Source organism: Podarcis cretensis (assembly GCF_951804945.1).
Source record: "Podarcis cretensis genome assembly, chromosome: 7".
NCBI lineage: Eukaryota > Metazoa > Chordata > Lepidosauria > Squamata > Lacertidae > Podarcis > Podarcis cretensis.
This window is the reverse complement of record NC_137176.1, coordinates 43,389,137-43,410,867: the sequence shown is the minus strand read 5'-3', so window position 1 is coordinate 43,410,867 and position 21,731 is coordinate 43,389,137. Positions and strand designations below refer to the sequence as shown.

The window sequence follows — 21,731 nt, the reverse complement described above, 5'->3', positions numbered from 1 at the left end:
GAAAGCAGCGTTTTCTATTAAATTGTTATATAATAACAATGTTTTACAAAGCGGCAGAAATCAACAGAAAATTGTATGCATGGCGTAGAATTCTGCAGGGTGGTGATGACTGACATGCAAGTGTTTCAACAGAATGCCCGGTGCCTTGAACAGCAGACAGTTTAACAGCTCTGGGCATCAAGACGAATGGCTCACATTTTCAGAAAAGTCAGTAAATGAAAATGCTTTAAAAAGCAGTGTGCTATTGTCTTTGGTTAACCATCCATTTAAATAAAAAGAGATTAAGATTGCTCTTTTTCCATCCACAGTTTTTTTATAAATTCTAAACTGTCAGACTCCTCAGACGAGCACTGCCCTTCGGGTGCAGGAGAATAATCAGCTCCCTCTTGAAAGAGGAAGAATATTTAAAGAATCTTTGGCTCTCTCCAAATAACTCCCAAAGAAGCTTGACACAAGTATGGCAGTGTTTCCCCCCACATCACTTTTTGACTGTACTGAAATAATAAGGAATGGAAGTGAATATGATATTTCTAAACCAGCATAAAGGCCCTTTTATACTAGCTCCATGTGCAGCTTTGTTTGCTGATTCCCGCCTCTCCTCCCAAATTTAGCAGCAATGTTGTAAATCACAAATGAAGGAGCAGTCTCCCAAACAGCATGCTGCATTAGGAGCCTCTAATGCATGTTCATTTCAGAACCCAAATCAATTAAGGGCAACCATAGGATGCTGGGCATACATCAATGCCAAACCTAAATGCAATATTTATCAGTTCCACATCCTTACTCAGTGGAACAGCTTCTGAAGGGCAAAGTGAAAACAAAAAACTACACTCTTTTGAAACTCATTAATATGTTGGGGGTGGGAATAGAATTTCAATATTAAACCATTTCAATATTTTACTTCTTTCCTTGCAGCAAAACTTGATTGGTGCCTATCTACAATTTTTAAATCTTTGTTTTTTGAAATATTATTGACCTAAATTATTGTGCGTGGTGAAGAGCATTCTATGAACTTCCTCACCGTCTTCTCTGCACAAGAGTATGTATAGCTGAGTTGAAACTTCTTGGAATATCATTTTGGGAGGAAATTTCTGAGGTTTTTCAGTTAGTCAGCTTCCTGGGAGAAGGCAGCCACTTTGTAGAATCTTAACACATTTTTGTGTGTGTGAGGCCTTTGTTATCTCCTTCCCAACCAGCCACCACGCTGCAATTATACCACAGCCCAGGCATTGTGGAGGATGCAAAATGGCAGCTGGTCTGCCAGCACGGTTGCTGCTGTTGCCACTTGCAGTAACAGGAGAAAAAACCTTAGGGGGAAAAAGAAACTGCTGGTGGTGAATTCATTTCCCAACCAACCATTAGGAGAAATTCTTTTTCCTCTGATGAAATTCAGGACATGGCTCCTCCATAAATAAGGGGGAGAAACTAGAGTCCATCAGTGCACAGCCCTAGACACACATATACTGGTAAAATGTAATGGATCATTCCCTGTGCATATTTTGGAATGTTACCTGCAATAAAATAGGAGTAATTTCAAAAAGCCTCATAACCTTATATGGTAATATGGAATCAACTTTCACACTTACATGTGAACACAAACACATTTACTGGAGAACATGATGATTTGATCCAGACTACTTGGGTTAAACAGAAAGCAGTATGTGTTGTGTTGTTGTTGCTGCTGCTGCTATTATTATTCATGTAATCATCAACTGTTGCCATTTTTATAGGAAAACTGGTCACAATACACTTCTATCATATGCTGATAAAAACCCCAACAACCTTGAGATGGCTAATTCAGCATCTACAAACACTATCCAATCAATGGATTTGGAATATTGTATGTGACAATTATACCACGATGTGAAACTGAGATGACATCTGGACCTGTTCACAGACTGCTCTCTTTCTAAGAAGCAGTCTAGACATGATGAGAACACAACTGTGTCTTTCAGAATTGGGTAACTGCCCACTCTACTGCATTCAAGTTGTAATGGTATGTATGGAATTCAGTGGAGCTATATTGATGGTTTCAATACCAAAGAGGAGTACGTAGCCCTCTCCCAAATGAAATAAACAGTATACAAAACAAGAGAGAACCAGGAACCTGTGAGGCCGCTATGCTAATCACAATGAGAACAGCAAGGATTCAGGAAGGTAGCCCAAATTAAGTGCAGAATCTAGGAGCGTAAGGAAAGAACACACCTATATACATGACCTGCTGTAGTCCAGGGTCACTTTACAGTTCATAGTAAGACCAGCTGAGATGGAAATAGTTTGGACTGCTTGATAGATTTGCTGCTGCTAGGGGACTGTTGAGGAAGAGTTGAAGATGTTTCTCTCAGCACAGCTAATGAATAAGTCTGCTCCCCTAGTCTCCCTTGACAAGAATGAAACTCTCAACAGAAAAAGAAGTAATTTTGGGATGAAGCATGCAAGAAAAGGAAAGATTCACTGCCTTCTCCCACCTATCTATGCTGTGCTTTAACTTTATAGAAAATATGCAACTCATATCCTGATAATATGTTGTGCTGCCAAAATATCTACTTTGCCCTGAGCAGCACTTTTAAGGAATAAGCTTAAAAAGTAAGACTAAACAATAATGAACAAAACTGCAATACAAAACAAAGCACATATTACTGGTTAAGATCAACAGAAAGTTAAAGATATGAAATCTTATCCGATTAATTGTCTTCATTTCAAGGTTCTTACTAATTTGGGCTATTTATCCATATGGCTGTAAAAGAAAGCTAATTTTGTTCCAAAACCCCTTCAACAGTTAATACTACATCTGCACCAAATCAGTATCTTAATTCTTGCTTGCAGCTGTGAAGTTAAATGTTCTCTCTCTTGCTTTTTTCACCTTTTACACCTTTTGAATCGCATTGTACTTCACAGAGCCTGCAGTCTGGGCATTTCTCCAGCTGAATTCACCTGCTTTAAATTGTCTAAGCCCTAATAAAAAGGGCCTACAGACAAGCTTGCTCTAAATGTGCAACCATTTAAGAGTGGTAATGAACTGGATAGCAGCCTAGGATCATGTAGAACTTTAAAACTTTATAATTCAATACTAATTAAAAACACACCCTTGGCTCGTTGCAGGACTGCATTTCTCCTGTCCACTAATTTCCCCGCTCCCTCTAGTCCAGCTCATATGTGTTCTGGATAAATGTATGCTTTCCTTGTGGTTACAATGAAGCCCTAGGGATGAAAACCTACATATTCCCACTGAACATTCACCAGAGAGCTTGAGACTAGCACCATTATGTCTTGTCAGCTATGTTATGAGATCTACTAAGGGGTTATTGATAGCTGTCTATAAGGGAAGGGCCTTTTCACCCAAAGCCTTGCCAAAATCCAAATCTCTTTCTTGAAGAATCCAATGATGGACAATAGCCCTTGGACAACAGAGACGCAGTGCCTTCCTTTGGCACACCCCTCACCCCTTTAACAACACACCTCTTTGCTTCCTTCCCACCACTCCAGTCTCACTCTTTCCTCTTATCCATACTCTCTTCCCTCCTTAAAGCTAAAACAAATATTATAATGTGGGAATTATAGTGATATTCTATGTATACTGGACAGTTGCTTTAAAACAAAGTGTAAATGTGCCTAATTACTTCACTGATTATACTGTGTTTGTGTTGATAGTTTTATACCTTTCAAGCTGTGTTAAATCAGTCACGGAGGCTGCAATTCCAAACATACACAAAAGTAAAAATGCTGGGATTTTTAAAATTAAATTAATATAGCATACATAGGTAAAGGTAAGGTAAAGGTACCCCTGCCCGTACGGGCCAGTCTTGACAGACTCTGGGGTTGTGCGCCCATCTCACTTAAGAGGCCAGGGGCCAGAGCTGTCCGGAGACACTTCCGGGTCACGTGGCCAGCGTGACATCGCTGCTCTGGCCAGAGCCAGAGCCAGAGCCAGAGCCGCACACGGAAACGCCGTTTACCTTCCCGCTGGTAAGCGGTCCCTATTTATCTACTTGCACCCGGAGGTGCTTTCGAACTGCTAGGTTGGCAGGCGCTGGGACCGAGCAGCGGGAGCGCACCCCGCCGCAGGGATTCGAACCGCCGACCTTTCGATCGGCAAGTCCTAGGCGCTGAGGCTTTAACCCACAGCGCCACCTGCGTCCCCTGCGTACATAGGTTTTCATAAAATTGAATGAAAGGGCTTTGCTAAAGTAGGCTTGGTGGATACAAAGCACTAGGCCTACTTTAGCACTACGCTTCCTCTTCCTTCTTGACCTCCATATTGTCTTTCCCCAGCTCTCCTTTCTGCTACCTGTGACAGTCTTGTGGGCCCTTTCTTCCCTGTCCCCCTTCACCTATTATGATTCTCCTTCCTATGATACTCTCTTCTCACAGAGATATAAAGTGTTAAGCATACTACATTCCACCTTAAATTCAGCTTGTGGGGCAGGTGGCTGTTGTGGAGAAAAACACAGACCTCTAGCAGAGCTAATTGGGCCATGGCTGGAAGGTTTTCTGTGCCTGCATTATAACTGCATATGTTTTAAGAGTCCAGCTCAGTTTCTGCCATGAGATAACAGGTTGTTGGACCAGGCATAAGGCAGATAACCTGCATGCCACATGACCAGCTCATGCCATTTCCTCAACTGCGTAAGAGCTTCTCATAGCGAGCACAGCTGCAGCACACACAGAAGGGATGAGGCTAGCGACTGCCCCCTTAAGCTCCATTTTATGGGCTATTTGTTTGCACAGGAGCCAGGAAACATGCTTATGTAATCCCGTTTAAAAATACTTACAGTGAGGAGTTTTATGGAAGAATGTGAAGATCTTTTTATTTACACAACTGCTTTCCCCACATTCACTGAAATGCCACACTATAGTAGAACCGAGTTCCATAAATTGAAATACTGCCTAAATTACCCATTAAAAATGGATATGTGAAACTGAATTAAACTCCACTGTGACACAAAAAAGTATTTTAAAGGTAAACTTTATTCTAATTCAAAATGCAATGATTCCATTAAACAATATCTTGCCATTTTAATAAATGCTTAAGGCATTTATATATGAACAATCTCATGTAAAACCACATGAATCCTGGTACAGCCAGCTGCACTGCTGATTGCTTTGAGCTGCTTTAGAAATAAAAGATCCTACTTAAAACCACAATCTCTCCTATTTTAGGCAGTATTTTACAATTAATTATACTTAACGCACATTGCCACACCACAACTTATGCTTCCTATAACGTAATTTTTGACCTTTTCAAACTTTAAAGGCTCCCAATGATTAGGTTGCAAGCTGGTCTCATCATCCATCTCTCAAAAACCTTAGGGATAAAATGCTATGTCCTCAACTAAGAGTGTCATTGACTACATAGCATACTCTCCTGCTCTTCATGTGTTCCTTCTCCACCCTTGCACCAGGTATGAATGCCAGGCAATGTGGACCACTGGAATATGAGAAGCTGCCTGATACAGAGTCAGATCACTGGACTATCTAGCTGAGTAAGTCTAAATTGACCAAAGCAACTCTTTAGGTTAGATATTTCACATCATGGCAACCTGATCCTTTGGTGATGCTAGGAAGTCCTCTACCAATACACTATATACTTTGTCCCTTGGGTTTTCTTCGGGAATCAGTGTTTTGAAAAACTATTATTTAATTGTAATTTAATTGCACTCCAAGAAAAAGAGGTATTTTAAAATATAGGATAGAGAATATACAAACATACCATGTCTTCATTTTCAAACTGTGTGTTATACTGTCCTGCATCCTCTTGCGCTGCTTTCTGAACAATGTTTCTGCAGACAAGCCATATGGTAAGGCTGGCAATGAACATACCAATATCAGGAACAAAAATTCGGATCCCATTGCCAGCATCTGCCCCTTTGACACTGTATAGAATTAAAAGAGGGGGGAAATGCATGTTAGTTCTTATTCCATTACTCAAACCTAGCTTAACATTTCAATATAAGGAAAATCTTGATACGTTTTTGCATTATTCTTCATGATTTTGTACCTGAACTAGCAGGGCTTTGTTTCTTCCCGTGGAATATGTAGTGGAGAAGGCTGTGGTGCACATACTACCTTGCTTACTCTCTCGCAGGTATGCCCCACCACTTCTGAGTTCACAGTAATGTAATCAAAGTGTAACACAAGTGATATTGGCTTGCAGCAATGTCTAACTTCAGAGATAATTTCCAGCCTTTGAGGTCCTACAAATGCTGTCACAATACCTATGGACACCTGGTTCACTAGCGCAGATGTCACATTTCATTTTTCCAAACTATAATTGAAACCACAGTTTGAAGAGAGTCTGAAAACCATGATTTGGCCATGAGTCCTAACCATGATTTCCGAATATAAAATAAAATAAAAAAGAAACCAGAAATGGTACCAAGAATCCCAAGAATCTAAAATGAGCCACCACTGTTTGCACTAATCTTCACTTAGAGATGAAATAAAATGTGTTCCAAACAAACTTGCAAACCATTGTCCACTCTCCTCACCCCTCCCTCCATGAATCCTGGATAATATTCCCAAACCACTTTGCCATGCTTTTATTTGATCAGGCACAGAACCAGTATATGTAGGGCAAATATAAAGTTCCAAATACCTGAGACAGCCAACCATAGCTGACCCTGGTATTTCTTTAATTTATTTATTTTTAACGTGCCACACTGAAGGAAATAAGAGGAGTCACCATCATCTTAATTCCCCCAGAATGCCTCTGGCTGGGCACTGACATGGCATTGTAGGGTGATTATGTCAGGGTCAGGCAGTATTGTTGGGAAATTTATATGGTCGCAACTCTGGTCACCTGGTTTACCCTCTCATTGCTGGGTAAAGCTGAGAAAAGAACCAGGTGGTTGGAGCCAACACTATTTTCAGTGCCGCCACTGATGCCTGATGCTACCTGCCCTCACTACCTCATAAGGGGGCAGCAGAGTTCTTAACAATCACCAGGAACCATTTTTTCAAAAATGATTTTTTTTTTGCTGCTGTGAAATGGCAGCAACAGCAGAAGCAGAACTTTCATTATACAGGTTTCCAACTGCCCACCTTGTTTTCCTCTCCACAGAGACTGGCACATTGTGAAGAAACCAGCATGGCAGCCAGAAACCAGTGGAATAAGAGGTGTGCTGCTGATGCTACAAGTTAGATTGGCCCGTGGGATGTAGGTTCCCCACCACTATGCTTTTCAGAGATGCAGCAAAAAACAAACAAAAACCCTACACCTTCTAAATAGACGGAAAACCACCTAAAGGGAGATTAGAGCTCTGCCTGCACAACAGAAACATGTTGCGGAGGGAAGGGTGGGGTGGGGTGGGGGGGACAGGCTGGGTAGAAAAGATGAACATGGGGATTTATGTAGGAGAGGGCCGTATTGTCAAGCACTGTGCGAATACCCTCTCCAACCTCCCTCTAAGTTGTTTGCCTTGCATTGGGAAACAGATACCACTGTTTGTCAGCTCAGATGTCACACCAAGTCATGATTTACAGAAACCACGAGGGTGATGAAGAGCAAGTTAGCTACACTTTGGTCCCCACTGATTTAAATGGGAGCAAGTATGACTAGCTTAGTATGGATACAACCTTAAGTGTGAAAACCAGTTTCATACCAAGGCTCCATGTTCTTATTTGCCAACCAATTAAAAATCATAGTTGGTCAATTCAGTACATGCTTTGTAAAATGGGGGTGGGGGGAGATAAATATGGGGAGGTATAATGTAAAGTTATGCGGTACATAAGATTTCACTTTATTTACCTATAAAATTGCTCTTCAAAGAGAACAAATCCATTTCAGATATGGCCTCAGAATGTTGTTTTAGTCTTCAGAAGCATTTTATTTGACCAGGCCACTGAACCTTCTGTGTATAACATCTGTCACAATGAATAGTTAAATACTGACTAGGTGCAAATCTCATCCCAAACTACCTGGAGGGCTTGGGAAATTTATTGCAAGATACTGTGGTATTCTTTGCAATTCAGTATTTGAATTAAATGAGAACGTTATCTTTATGATCTTGGGTGATGCCTCACATGTTCTTCAATAAGCAACAGAACATAAATTTTGCTCTTGCAGCAGCTGACATACTGTATGTGGTTTGATTTACTGTCAATGACTACAGTTAGACAGAATAAACCTTTAAGGTAAGGGTCAGTTCACACAATCTGCAAAAGAAAATTCTTTTTTAAAAAGTTCAAATTATTGTAGAAATCAGATTTATGCATGTGCATCTAAGTGCTCGTGTGTGTGTGTGTGTGTGTGTGTGTGTGTGTGTGTGTACGCACGCGCACACACACGCTACATGTGTTCTATGGCCTTTTCCGATTAGCTCTTAGTTTCAAATCATTTATTACAAAGTGGATTTCAGAGCAAGGTGGGGAAACTTTTCTGGATGGCAGGCTACACTCTTATTTCCCCTCCCCTAGGAACCTACTTTGTCAAGGGGATATATGAAAACTGCACAAAAGGGAGAAGTCCAGCATGTAGGCAGTGCTTTTGAAGGGCAGCTTCTCCATCCCATCCCATCCTTCACTCCCCAATCGGAATGGGAGGGGGAAAAAGTTGTATCTTGAAAACATTGCCTGTAGGCAAGTAGCCAATATTTGCAATGGGCACCTTCTTGAAATGGCTTTCAAGCATCTCCCAATGCTACTTTTTGATGCTCAAACAGAAGAGGTGGGATGTATGAAAGTTCCTTGAACCCTGTGCTTCTGTCCATTGGCTGATGTCATATGGGATATCAGCTGATTGACAAGTGGGCCTCATGGGACACCTGGAGGGGGAGATTGGCCCACAGGTTGTTTTAGACTGATTTAGGCAAAAATCCATACATCACACAGACACACCCCTGTCCCTTTGAGCTACAAATCAGAATCAGTTCATTTTCTCCTGATATCTAATCACATGACAAAATGCCAGGCTCGCCACTCACTGTTCATCTCCCCCCGCCAACTGATAAGGCTGCTTCCGCTGCCATCCTGCACACCTCACTGCTTGGGGAGTGAGGAGGCTTCTTGGACAATGCAGGGCAAAACAAGGATATCCTTTCCCCCTCATTTTTATTCCTAGCTTATATATAATACATAAATAAATAGTAATCTTCTATCTTATGTTCTCATTTCCTTCCAACATCTCCTTCCCCAAATGAGAGAGACCCACTTTCCTTCTTTCCCCCATTCATAAAGTTTTCTGTCTCTCAGCCACCTTCACTCGGCATGCAAGGCGCTGCTGTTGCTGGTAACTGGTCCAACTAAAGTGCTGTGGCCTGGCTAGTGTAGAGAGGGGCACACAAATAAGGAAGCACTGGGCAGGCTGTGGCACTGAAAATGGTCCACAGTCCACTAGCAGATCCCAGTACAGTGGTTACCTCGGGTTACATACGCTTCAGGTTACAGACTCCGCTAACCCAGAAATGGTACCTCGGGTTAAGAACTTTGCTTCAGGATGAGAACAGAAATCGTGCTTTGGCGGCACGGTGGCAGCAGGAGGCCCCATTAGCTAAAGTGGTACTTCAGGTTAAGAACAGTTTCAGGTTAGGAACAGACCTCCAGAACGAATTAAGTACTTAACCCGAGGTACCACTGTACACTGTTTAAGAAACACTGCTCTAGGCAATGTGGATATTTTAATAATTGTATTAAGAATTGGATACTATAACTGTTCATCATATAGTATAAAGCTGTTTATTCACTTGGGTTCAATTAACATCATTAACATATTCCTAAGATTGTTGAGCTAGACATATTCATATCTACAAAAGAGGAGAGAGAGAGAGAGAGAAGACTCCTTTGTCTTCAGCTGTAATTACTCTTCTTCTAATTCATTTGCAATTCCAGTGCGTGCACACAGGGTAGAATTGTACATGTAGCTGGAGATGCATCTGGACTTCATGATACAGTCACTCACGCTGCTGAATTGGCAGGCTGCATTCCCCTGAAGCTATATGAATGGCTTCAGCAGAATCTTCAAAGATGCCTCAAGCTGCACTCAGGGTTCATGCACGTATCTTTCCAGAGTTACAGCCATTTGCAATCTTATGCTCAAGTTACATTCCCTGTGCCAATGAAGCACAGTGCTTCATCAGCAGAAAAAAAAATGTGTTACCAGTGCGATGACACTCTGGCATCAGTGGATGCAATTGCAGAGTGATATGCGGGGAAAGCAAAAGGTAGATGTAGGACAACAGGAATATTGGGTGCTACTCTGGTTGGGCTAGCACAAGGATTAACACCAACACAAAAGGATTTGGCCCATCCTCTCCCCATGCGTACCCCACACCTTCTTGTTGTTGTGTTACATTCTGAAAACAATTCATTGGGTGAAATAAGAAAGTAAGGATCCACCACCTAACTACATTGTGCTCTGCATTTGTCTGCAAGACAGTCCCAAAACATGGGCACAAGAACAAGCAAATGCTCCCCCCCTCCCTTGCAAAAAAGCCATACCACCACCACACAGAATATAGTATTGGGACGATGACGAAAACTTTTTAATGCATCATAATATATTTTAATTCCTGATATTTTAATGTAGAAAAAGTTTTGTCTTCTGAAGTAAAATACAGGGAGAAATCAGAGAAGTATAAAATGCATAACATTAAAAAAAAAACTTGGCGCAGACTTTAGCAAGCATAAAACTTCCAAGTTTCTTGAAAAATATGCAAAGCCTTAATAATTACTCATATATTTTCAAACCAAATGCACATCTCACTCTCTCTAGACAGCTATATTGTGAAACGGGGGGGGGGGGGGGGGGGCTGTTTGGCAAAAGTGTTCACCCACATATCAACCAAACATTTGCCAAATGTTTGCTTTCCAAACATCATTATGATATTTAACAACTTGAATGCACGTGCCAAGGTTGGCAGCCTCATTACTGACATAAAGCATGCAACATTTATAGGACTGTGCTGCATACAAAAAGCAGACTTGTGCCAAATGTAAATTCGGACACTCCCCTCCATGCTATTTCTTATGCCTCATCTGTTTTCCCATACAAGCCAAATTAGGTGTTCATTGCACTGCCCAGATTATTTTTTTAATGGTAGACCTCATGCTGAGCATTGATTTCCTGACCATCACAATCCTGGATAATTCAATGCCAATCCTATATTCTGTGCAACACCTGCAGCTGTGCATTTGTTTCTATACCTATTTATTCTTCATGTACCAGCAGTGCACCTGGAGGGGTAAAAATGCAAAACTGCAAATAAAACCTGCCCAAAAAGTGGGGGGATCCATGACACACAAAGGAGAGGGTAGACAGAGAAACTGAAACTGGCAGAGTCTGATGAACACATTTATCATTACAGTAAAAGTTCCTGGGTAACCTTGGGGGCAAAGGAGGTATGGAAAAGAAGGAGGAATAGTTTTAACAATAAATTTGGAAACTTATATTGAGGAGGACTGCTGTAACCTGAAAAGCAGTTCCAAGATGAAGGAGCAGGAAGGAGATAAAAATGACAATCACTAACACTTGGTATGAACAAGCCACCATAGCCACCATCACCCTAAGAAGAGCCCAAGCCTCCAGCTGGAAAGGGCAAAGGGTATGATCATGTCAGAGGAAAGAACATTCAAATCTTGGAGAGCACTAACAAATAGAGTGAGAAGAGCATTCCTACTGAGATTTATAGTCTACTGTATGCAAGTTTTTTACAAATTTATGGCAGCAGCAAGCCAACGTGGGAAGCTATTTATGACAGAAGCGGTTAAAGAGTTGGACTTGGTTGACAAGGAGATATTTGTTCAGATTTTACTAATGTGGAATCTAACTCTTTTATCTGCTGATAAGCATGCTTGGTCTTTGAGATATTGGCAGCACTTTTTAATTTGTGAATTCAAGGACCTAGGCTGGACCATGTGGTAGTTGCTGGTGGTTTCTGGGAAGTCCTGAGGCAAAGTCCACCACAAAAGTATCTCTTCACCCAAAGTGAACATTGCATGGAGTTGTATTCAACAAACTTTTACTCAGAGTAGACCCAGTGAAATTAATGGACCTTAGTTATTTGTCGTAATTCTTCTCTGAATAGGACTGTCACTGTATACCACTTGTTGTTGGCATCTGTCCATCTTGGGAGACAATTGAGGAGTGAGCCTTGGGGGACTGAGGTCAAACTATTGGAAGGTTGCAGCACCTGCTGTGGCTGTAGAGATGGATATGGGAGAGACATGTTTTGTTGCAGCTAGGGCAGATGAAGGCGTCCAGTTGTGCTGCTGCAGATGCACCATGACATTTCTTCTCTCTCTACACTCCTGCCAGTGGTCAGTCCTCCTCTGATCATTCTATGGATACACAACCTGACTGAATCCAGGCACTGAAGTCATCTGTAGGAGACTGCCACATGGTGGGGTTGTTGTGCTAGGTTGAACAGTCATGGTCATAGAAATTCCCTTCCAGCAACCAGTGCATTCAATCCACATATTAGGTCAACCTAACACCACTCAAACTATGGATGAATATTACTATTTTTCCCAACAGTCTATTGCATATCAGCATGTGATGTATGATAAAATCCTCCTTAACATTTGGATACAAAGGACGCTCATCTTGGGGTTTCATGGTACTCTGTGTAGGGCTCTGAAGCAGCGCCACAAGCAGAAAGCAATAACTAAAAAAAATACATGCAGAGGAAATAATTCAAGAACATGAGCCTAGTCATAGTCTGCAGATCACTACATGTAATCATGCCAATATATACACAGCACATCAAGGAATTAAAGCAGGAAAAGTCAGACTAGAAAACATTTATACAGTTTTAAAGTTGTTTACAGATCTTGTTTTATATTGAAGCCAAGATATGTCTAGTCTATGGAGATTCAGCAAAGTCAAAACCATCACCATTATGATAATTGAAACTAAAGATATGAGGTCAGTGACTACACAACAAGTAATTCTACGCTGAGTTTTGAACAAGTCCACCATATATAAATGAAACTGACATAGTTCTCTCAAATTTCCGACAAATATTCCTGGCTTCAGACTATATTTTTATAGTAATTTTCTTTTGGAAGAAAACATGGAGAGATGTTTGAACCATCAACAAAAAATGCATTTCCACTGATTATCCGAAATTTTTATACCTAGCATTTTCCTCCATATTCAATTGGTTTACTTTACTTTCCTCTCCTGTAATTAAAAACTAATCCTTGGCTAATTAACCTACACACAACAAAATCAATATTTCATCAGCATTTCCATGCTTTGAATTTTTAGACCAGAAACTATTTAACCAGCAATAGTGAGATCACAAATGGCTTCTTTCTCCCATTTTACCAAGCAATTCAGCCACTGGTATTAATTTACAATCATTTATTATGCCAGCAAAGCTTCTGGATCACTCTACTCACATAAGCAATAAACATAAATTTATGGTTATGCAAAAAGGTTGCATAAAAGGCTGCATAATTAATAGAAATTTTATAATATATTTTGATATCTGTCCCATGTTTGCTGAAAATACTGTCTTTCACTGCATAATGGTCGTATTTTTGTGCCCATTTTTTCCTTTCCAAAAAGGGGGAGGGGTGTGACTATTATGCCGGTAAATACGAAAGTGCGACCATTATAAGAGGGGGGGAAGTGGGGACAACAGCAGGTGGATCAAAGGAGCTGCGAGAGCGCAAGCCAGAGATAAGTAATTGTTGTTATTGGGACCATAGGGAGATAAAATGGAAAGACATTAGCATACCTTTCTGTAAAAATGAAGCCTCCATTGTAAATATGTTCTCTTGTCCAGCCTACTTACATGCAGTGGCGCCACTCATCTATCAGAATCTCTATGGTGAATGAAACGGATCTACAGTGGTACCTCTGGTTGAGAATGGGATCCATTCCGGAGGCCCGTTCGCAACATGAGCAGAAAGCAACCTGGGTCTGCTCGTGCACGGGTTGTGATTCGCCGCTTCTGCGCATGTGCATGACATCATTTTGCATGTCTGCGCATGCGGCGAAACCAGGAAGCAACCCTTTCCGGTACTTCTGGGTCACCACGGGACGCAACCTAAAAACGCTCAACCTGAACCAAACGTAACAAGAGGTATGACTGTATACTTTGCATTACAAGAGCAGAACAGCCATTCAAATTTGGAAAGGAAGTTCCGGTAAGGAATGCCGTGGGAACAGCAAACAAGCAGCGACAGCAGCACCTGCAGCCAGGCCTGCCAATGCCCGTTGCATCTCCCCTTAGCCCACATGGCCCAACCGTCCCTGGCATCAGTTCCCGCTGAAACAGCGATAAAAAAAGCAGCAGCTGGAGGATGGGGAGGAATATTCTACCCCACTGCGCTCAGCCTAGGAGCTCATGGCCAAGATGGTGAGGTATGCGGGGAGAAGGGCTGGCAGGGGCTAGAGGAGGAAAGGAATGGGTCCGAGTCCTAGCAGAGCCTCAGTTACCCTACAACTATCACACGAGGAATGCTCTGGGACCACTTCTGGGGTCCGAAAAAGGGGGGTGCAAGTATTGAACGCTGGTGACAGGATGCAGTGAAATACTGGTATGCATTTTAGTGCATTGTTTTGTTTGGTTTTAGATGAGAACTCTATTGGAACATTCTGGAGCTGTAAAAGCTAGCTTGTAATTAAGTTCTGATTCACACATTACTCTGGGAGATGCAGATGAGATAAGTTCATATAATAGTTCATAAACATCAACTTCCTCAGGCATCACTGATTTATGTTGCTGGACCACTAATCTCTGACTGGGACCTCCAGCTGCTAGAGAAATTAACAGCAGGCATGGGTGTGCTAAAAGCAGCTTTCCTGGGGAAGCAAGTATAGGAGTTTGGGAGACTGATGTGTTGCTGGAGAGGGCCAAGCGAGTTTATATTGTTGAGGCATAAATGAAATATGAATCATTTGCAATAATAACTTACACCACAGACGTATATAAATACATGGAGCAGTGTCGTTTTTCAGAAACCCTGGACATATTATGTAACCACAGTATACCAATAGTCATGATCATCCTTGCTCATTTGTGCTCCAGTTTTTCTTTGAAGTCTCTTTATTATTTATTCATGAACAAAAGATAAAGAACAAAATTAAAAAGACAAAGGCAAATTATTATAGCATGCAAGCTGTAGCTCTTTGGACAAACTGCAACGCCAAATTGCTCTCCAGATTCAAACAAAGACCAGTTCATACGCCGCTGCTGGTTAATCACTATACATTCCCTAGCTACTGGTGTCCACAGGAGGTTAGGTGATGCCAAGAAAAACATTGGCAACAGTCAAACAATTCACTGCTCAAAACAACACCAGCAATAAAATAGCATGTATCAGATACTTGATTCTGTCCAAGACCTGAATTAAACGGCAGAAAAAAAATTCCTGAAATTAATTTAGCTGAAAGGAAAATAAGCACAAGGAGCAGCAGGACCGGTATCACTTAAGAAATCATATGCAAATATTTTGCCAAATGCTTTACAGGCAAATGAAGACGGGCAAATGTTTCGTAGTAGAACTTCTTTGGCAGAAACAATCATCTAATGGTTTTTAAGTTCCTTAGAAACTTCATGGTAAAGTTAGAAAATATGTAGGTCATGAAAGCATTTAACTTTTGTACTTAAAATGATTTTCATTACTTGCAAAGCTTGCATAATTGACTTCCAAAATAATTTAGATTGAATATTTATGTTGTGAACCACCCTGAGATCTATGAATGAAGCATGGCATACATATACCTCAGTGGATGACAAGCAAGAGCCTCAGATGATGTAGCATTTTTGTTGCTGCCATTTAGTGCAGGGGCTGTGTTATACAGCTGTATCTCTCTGTGGGTAAATTCTACACACAAGGAGAGAGAGATTGTTTGTAAAGCATCAAACAACACTTCAGACACATTCACTCTGGATTCTGGTAGGATGAAGTCAATCATTAAAGCTGTATGTTTATTTCTGTGACTAACAAAACCTAAGATAATGAATTCTTATAACAAAATGTTTTAGCTTCCACATTGTTTGGCTGCTCTGATGTGATATATATACACACAATCTCACACACACACACTGCTTAAAGTAGAAGTTTAGCATCAGAGAAAACGGCAAAATGTTGGTAAATACCGGTACCTGAGAAGATGTTTCCCCAAAATCACAGGACTGAAAAGTATCTCTAATAAGCTTGCTATAATGGATTTGGACAGAGCCATGGGTGACTGAGATGGTGGCAGAAAATAGCATTTTTAAAAAAGTGGTGGAGGTATAAATTAGCTTAAAAATAAATGTAGCTACAGTGGATGCAGAGTGTCAGCTGTAAACCTGTTAAGTTAGGTCAGTAATTAAAAAGCAATGTAAAAGCCTTCTCCACCAAATCCTATCATCTGCCACCATGCTTTTGAGGGGGGTGACTTGCCCTTTTCAGTTTACCAGGGCCAGCCCTGGTGTGAGAAGGCACCAAAGTTATAGACTTCGTAAAATAGCAAGACCATAACGTGACCAGCATTAGTGAAGCAAAAGTGAATTGGTAGTTAGACCACAGACATTTAGTGCATATATCATAAGATGCAGCTGACAGATTTATAATTAAAGACAGTGTATTATTAACCCAGTTTAGCAAAAACCGATGGCAAACAAGTGAATGGTTTCCTCTGGGACACTGACTGTTATATTCAACTCCACTGCTGCACCTCTACAAATATGAGCTTTATGCACAAACCATATCAAGTCTAGCATGAGCTGATACAGCTATATTTCAATAAAGGATAAGCTCCCACAATTAAAGAGCTGAGTTTTTCCCCCGTCAGTGGGTAAAAATGGTCTTCATAGATCTGATCCCACAAAATAAAAGAGTATTGGCTGTCAGAGAAAAAAGTTATGAGCTGTTTTGCAACATCTACAACCACAGTGACATGCACAACACAAGTGACACATGTTAAATGCCAATAATTTTTTTTTGGTATTAGACATGCTGCAGCTCTCTTGGCAAAAATGTTTCTTTATGTCATCTAAAACGATGCATCGTGAATCTGGGCTGTTAAATCAGAGTTTCTCAAGAGCTATTATTTATGTTTCACTTGGCAACTTATCAGCTGTGTTTAAACTGCTAATCAGAAAAAAAACTTACTTTAGTGGAAGAACACAGAAAATTCACTGAATTGTCCAGAATGATATCCTTATTGTGCAAATATAAAATTTCCAGATGCATCTTTTTGTTGCCTAGTTGCTTCTCTCCCTGCTCCCCTGGGCCACAGATATAACAAGCATGCATTCACACATACACTACTGTTAAACTATTGGGTTTATGAGGATGAAATGCAATATTGTGGTGTTTTTTAAATTTATTTATTTATTTATTTAATGTATTTCCCCCCCCCCCACCTCCCAGAAAAGCCCCCAAGAGCCGCACTCCCTTTAAAGAGCATGAGGCTCTTGCCTGGCTTTTGTGGAAGGTGGAGGAAATCCCCCACCTCCCGCAAAAGCCAGCAAGATCCGCACGCTCTTTAAAGAGCCGTGCCTAGCGTGTGTGTGGCTCTTTGGGGCTTTCCCTTCTCCCTCCCCAGGTAAAAGCCCCCAAGAGCCGCAAACACGCTCCGCGTGCTCTTTAAAGGGAGCGCGGGTCTTGCGGGCTTTATCCTGAGGAGAAGGGCAGCCCATCACTGACAGGCCGTCCTTCTCCCACCTTGTAGAAAAGCCCGCAAGACCCGGGCTCCCTTTAAAGAGCGCGTGGCTCTTGGCTGGTTTTTGCAGGAGGTGGGGGAAGGGACAGAGGGCAGCTTAGCCGCGTGCAGCCTCTTCTGGGCAGGGGGAGCCTTCATCCCACTGCCCGGGAGAGGCTTTGGCGGCTATCCCAGAAGCCACAACAGCAAGAGGCTATCCCAGAAGCCAGATCCCTCTTGCTGTTCTGGCTTCTAGGATTCAGAATATTTTTTTTTTCTTGTTTTCCTCCTCCAAAAACTAGGTGCATCTTATCATCTGGTGTGAAAAATATGGTACGTCTAGGGGGTTCATGGGGTTTTGGAGTAGTATTTTGTATATTGCAGATACCATCCCTTTGCTGTGTCCCTTTGTTGTTAGGAGGAGGTTTTCGAAGGTTGTTAGGGACCTAGTTGCTGCTGATTTTACTACTGGATTGTTTAAAAGGACATGTAATTGGTGGTGAGTGAACCAGGGCATTTGGGTGTCTTCTAGTTTATCTTGTATTTCTTGTGTTGATAAGGGTTTGTTATTTTTATAGAAGTCTGTTAGGCAATATAGGCCTTTGGTTTGCCAGGTATTTATCTGGATGTTTTGTGCTGTGTGGTGGAATAATGGGTGTTATGCCAGGGGAATTAGTGGGGATAGGGTTGGGGATAGTTTGCCTAGTTCTGCTTTCCATGCTTTAAGCACGGTCTGTGTGTACCTGTTAAGTGTTGTGGGAATTTTCCTTTGTTTGGGGGGAATGGGTATGCTGTGGTGCAGGTATTTTCAATTGTGTCCCTCTCTAGGTGTATCCATTGTTTTGTCTCATCTTCTAGTATATATCGGATTATGTGGCATACTTGGTTGGCAATGTAATATGCTTCTATGTTGGGGATTCCCCATCCTCCCTCTGAGGAGGGAGGTGCAGGTATCTGGGGCTTATTCTTCGTTTTTTGTGTGAGAAGATAAATAAGTGTAGTTTTTTCTGCCATTTACAGAGTTGGGTTGGGGGAATCAAGATTGGGAGGGTTTGGAATAGGTAGGTTAGTTTTGGGAGTGTGATCATTTTGATCATGGCTATTTTGTCTGAGAGAGTGAAGTTCATGTTGTTCCATCTCTTTAGGTCTTTGTTAATTTGTTGCCACAAGGGGTTGGAGTTTTGGAAGTATAATTTATTGAGGTTTCTTGTTAGTTGTACACCTAGGTATCTGAACTTGGTGTGGCAAAGTTTTATCTTGGTGACGTTTGTGCATTCTTTTTGAGTGTGATTTATTTTTATTGAAAATATTTTTAAAAAGTGAAAAAATAAAAAGGAAACAAAAAGTGCATAAAAACACAAAAGAAGAAAGAAAAAGCACTACAGTTCTGTGCATACTTTCTAATACAAAGGTATATAAGTGCAATATTCTAATGCATATATATTTATTTATAAGCTGCTATATTTTTTATAAATGCATTCCAAATGTAATTATATTTGTCCATGCACAATATACAGTGGTACCTCTGGATACGAACGGGATCCGTTCCGGAGCCCCGTTTGCATCCAGAAGCAAACGTAACTAGCGACGGCACGTCTGCGCATGCGCGTGATGTCATTTTGAGCATCTGCGCATGCGTGAGCAGCAAAACCTGGAAGTAACACGCTCCGTTACTTCCGGGTTGCCGCGGAGCACAACTTGAACGCACTCAACATGAAGCATATTCAACCTGAGGTATGACTGTATGTCTATAAACTATCCATTCACATGTTGAAAAGTTGTAACATATTTTAGCCAGGTATCAAATTCCACATAGTAGGTACATAATTTGAAATAATACTAACCCCTCCCCCCAGTTTTCCTTTGTGAAAACACCTGACTATTGAAAAAAAATTCAAAAAACAACAACAACCCACCTGACTATTGAAGTGGGTGTAGGCACTATAGCTTCCATGGCAATCGTGTGGAAGGGAACACACACTTGTAGTATCATGACAATGCATTACTTTTCAAAAGGAAAGATTAATTGCAGTCTGCTGAGACAACCAAATGCAGACACACACAAAAAACAGATATATATCCTCTCTGTGTGAATTTAATCTATTCCCCCACTGGGAGTGCCCTAGGGAGAAAAAAGAGGGCCATTGTGGAAGCAGGTTTGCCCTCACAGTAGAAGTAATTGCTTGGAGGACTAATTCACAGCAAATTGCTTTCCTACCGTCAACAGGTGCATAGGAGTCTCAAAGAAGGAATGTGTGTACAAACAAGTTGCACCTTTACTTCCTGTCAGTGTGAACCAGTTCACAAATCACAGGTGTGCAAACCATCCCCTGTGCTTCACTCTGTCCTTGCATAGAAACAATATTGCAATATTTTGCAGCATTTTTGCGGGAGTGTAGAGAAAAGAGAGGCCTGTAGGCAGAGCAGCACATTCTGCTAAATCAAAATTGGGGAAAGAGACTTTTCTAGATGAGAATTGTAGAGGACTTTTGATGACCTTCCTGTTTATGTTCCTATAATCCCACTTGTTATAAACATTATATTGCATGCAGAAGTTGTTGATTGCCTCCAAATATATATATGTATATATTTGTCTGTATGAGTGCTTCACATGTCCCTTTTAATTATCCTATGATTATGCAGCATCTCTAACAGTGAATAGTCTTATGACTCATCTGTGTATAAACTTGCCAGAACATCACTAAATCAGTTTAGAAACATCTTAATTTAAACAAGGGAAGTCAGTTGTACACGTCACCAGCTATGATCCTAAATAAACAAGTGTGAAGACGCACTGAGGTCTGTGTACTACTTTCAGCAACCCATACACTCTAAATATGTGATGTCCTGTGATGCTGTTGTGCTTTACTTTCTATAAAAAAATAACCAGATTCACTATTTTATTATGCTAAAATCACAGGTGTTTTAGCTTAGATTGTATATGTTTCATACAAAATGATATACAGAAAATATGCTGAAATATAATACTATAAGCTTTCAAGTTCTCCAGAGCTCTTCATCAGACTAGATAGTAAATTTGGACTAGATGTAGCAATCCAGCATCAGTTAACATACATTACATAAATTTATTTGTATGCCGCCTTTCAACAGTTCAAGCCATGCTCAAGGCAGCTTACATAATGAAAAAATACATAACTACAAAATAACAAAAGTAGCCATCAGTAGTAAATACAAAATACAAAACCAAACTGAACAATTTCCACATAAATCACAGGAAAAAGATACAAAAAAAGCGAAAAACTCCAGCAGCAACAAGAGCAACAACTCCCTCCCCAACAACACCTCAGCAGCCTCAGGCCCCACCATCCCATGATCAGGTGTAAAAAGGCCAGAGCTTCGTGGGATGCTCCATTCTCATTTCCAGTAAGAGCCAGTCTGCCCAGGTTAAGCACCACCTAAAGTCCAGGCCAGCATCAAGTAACTGGGCTGGCATCTGCTGAGGGCTCACACCCAGGCTACACATTGACCAGAGCCCCCAGACCTGCTACAGTGGTGCCTCGCAAGACGAAATTAATCTGTTCCGCGAGTCTCTTCGTCTTGTGGTTTTTTCGTCTTGCGAAGCACGGCTATTAGCGGCTTAGCAGCTATTAATGGCTTAGCGGCTATTAACGGCTTAGCGGCTTAATGAAAAAGGAAACAAACTCGCAATAACTCGCAAGACGTTTCGTCTTGGGAAGCAAGCCCATAGGGAAATTCGTCTTGCGGAACGACTCAAAAAACGGAAAACTCTTTCGTTTTGCGCGTTTTTCGTCTTGCGAGGTACCACTGTATTCTTCTTTCACCATTGCAACCTACTAGTCTGCTGCCTTTCATTCTGGTCCTGACAATGGTGAAGCAATAAACAAAAAGTAGATGCCGCTGCCTGCTTGTTCATTGGCTTGCTGCCTGGTAATCAAACAAAAGGTAGCACTGTGGTAGAGGGGCCCTCCAAAACCTAGACTCGCACAAAATCTAGAAATGTTGTGCTTCCAGAGATGGGAGACAAGCAATTGATTATTCCGCCTTCTCAATAGGTCTTGGGGCAACCAGAAACATGCAGAGCATTTGGCAGAGTCTAATTTGAATACCTGCTAACTCCTCCCACATCCCATCTTCAAACTCTTAGAATATACAGACACAACAGTCTGCA

General features: G+C 41.3%; 1 protein-coding gene across 5 annotated transcripts in view; it reads right to left on the bottom strand.

The window, feature by feature from the left end:
• PIEZO2 (piezo type mechanosensitive ion channel component 2) overlaps positions 1-21,731 on the bottom strand; it is a 203,256-nt gene that overhangs the window by 92,046 nt on the left and 89,479 nt on the right. For all 5 annotated transcript variants that reach the window (XM_079982831.1, XM_079982834.1, XM_079982833.1 and 2 more), the window contains exon 5: positions 5,711-5,873. In XM_079982831.1, coding sequence (XP_079838957.1) covers positions 5,711-5,873 — 163 coding nt within the window. The remainder of the gene's footprint in view (positions 1-5,710; positions 5,874-21,731) is intronic.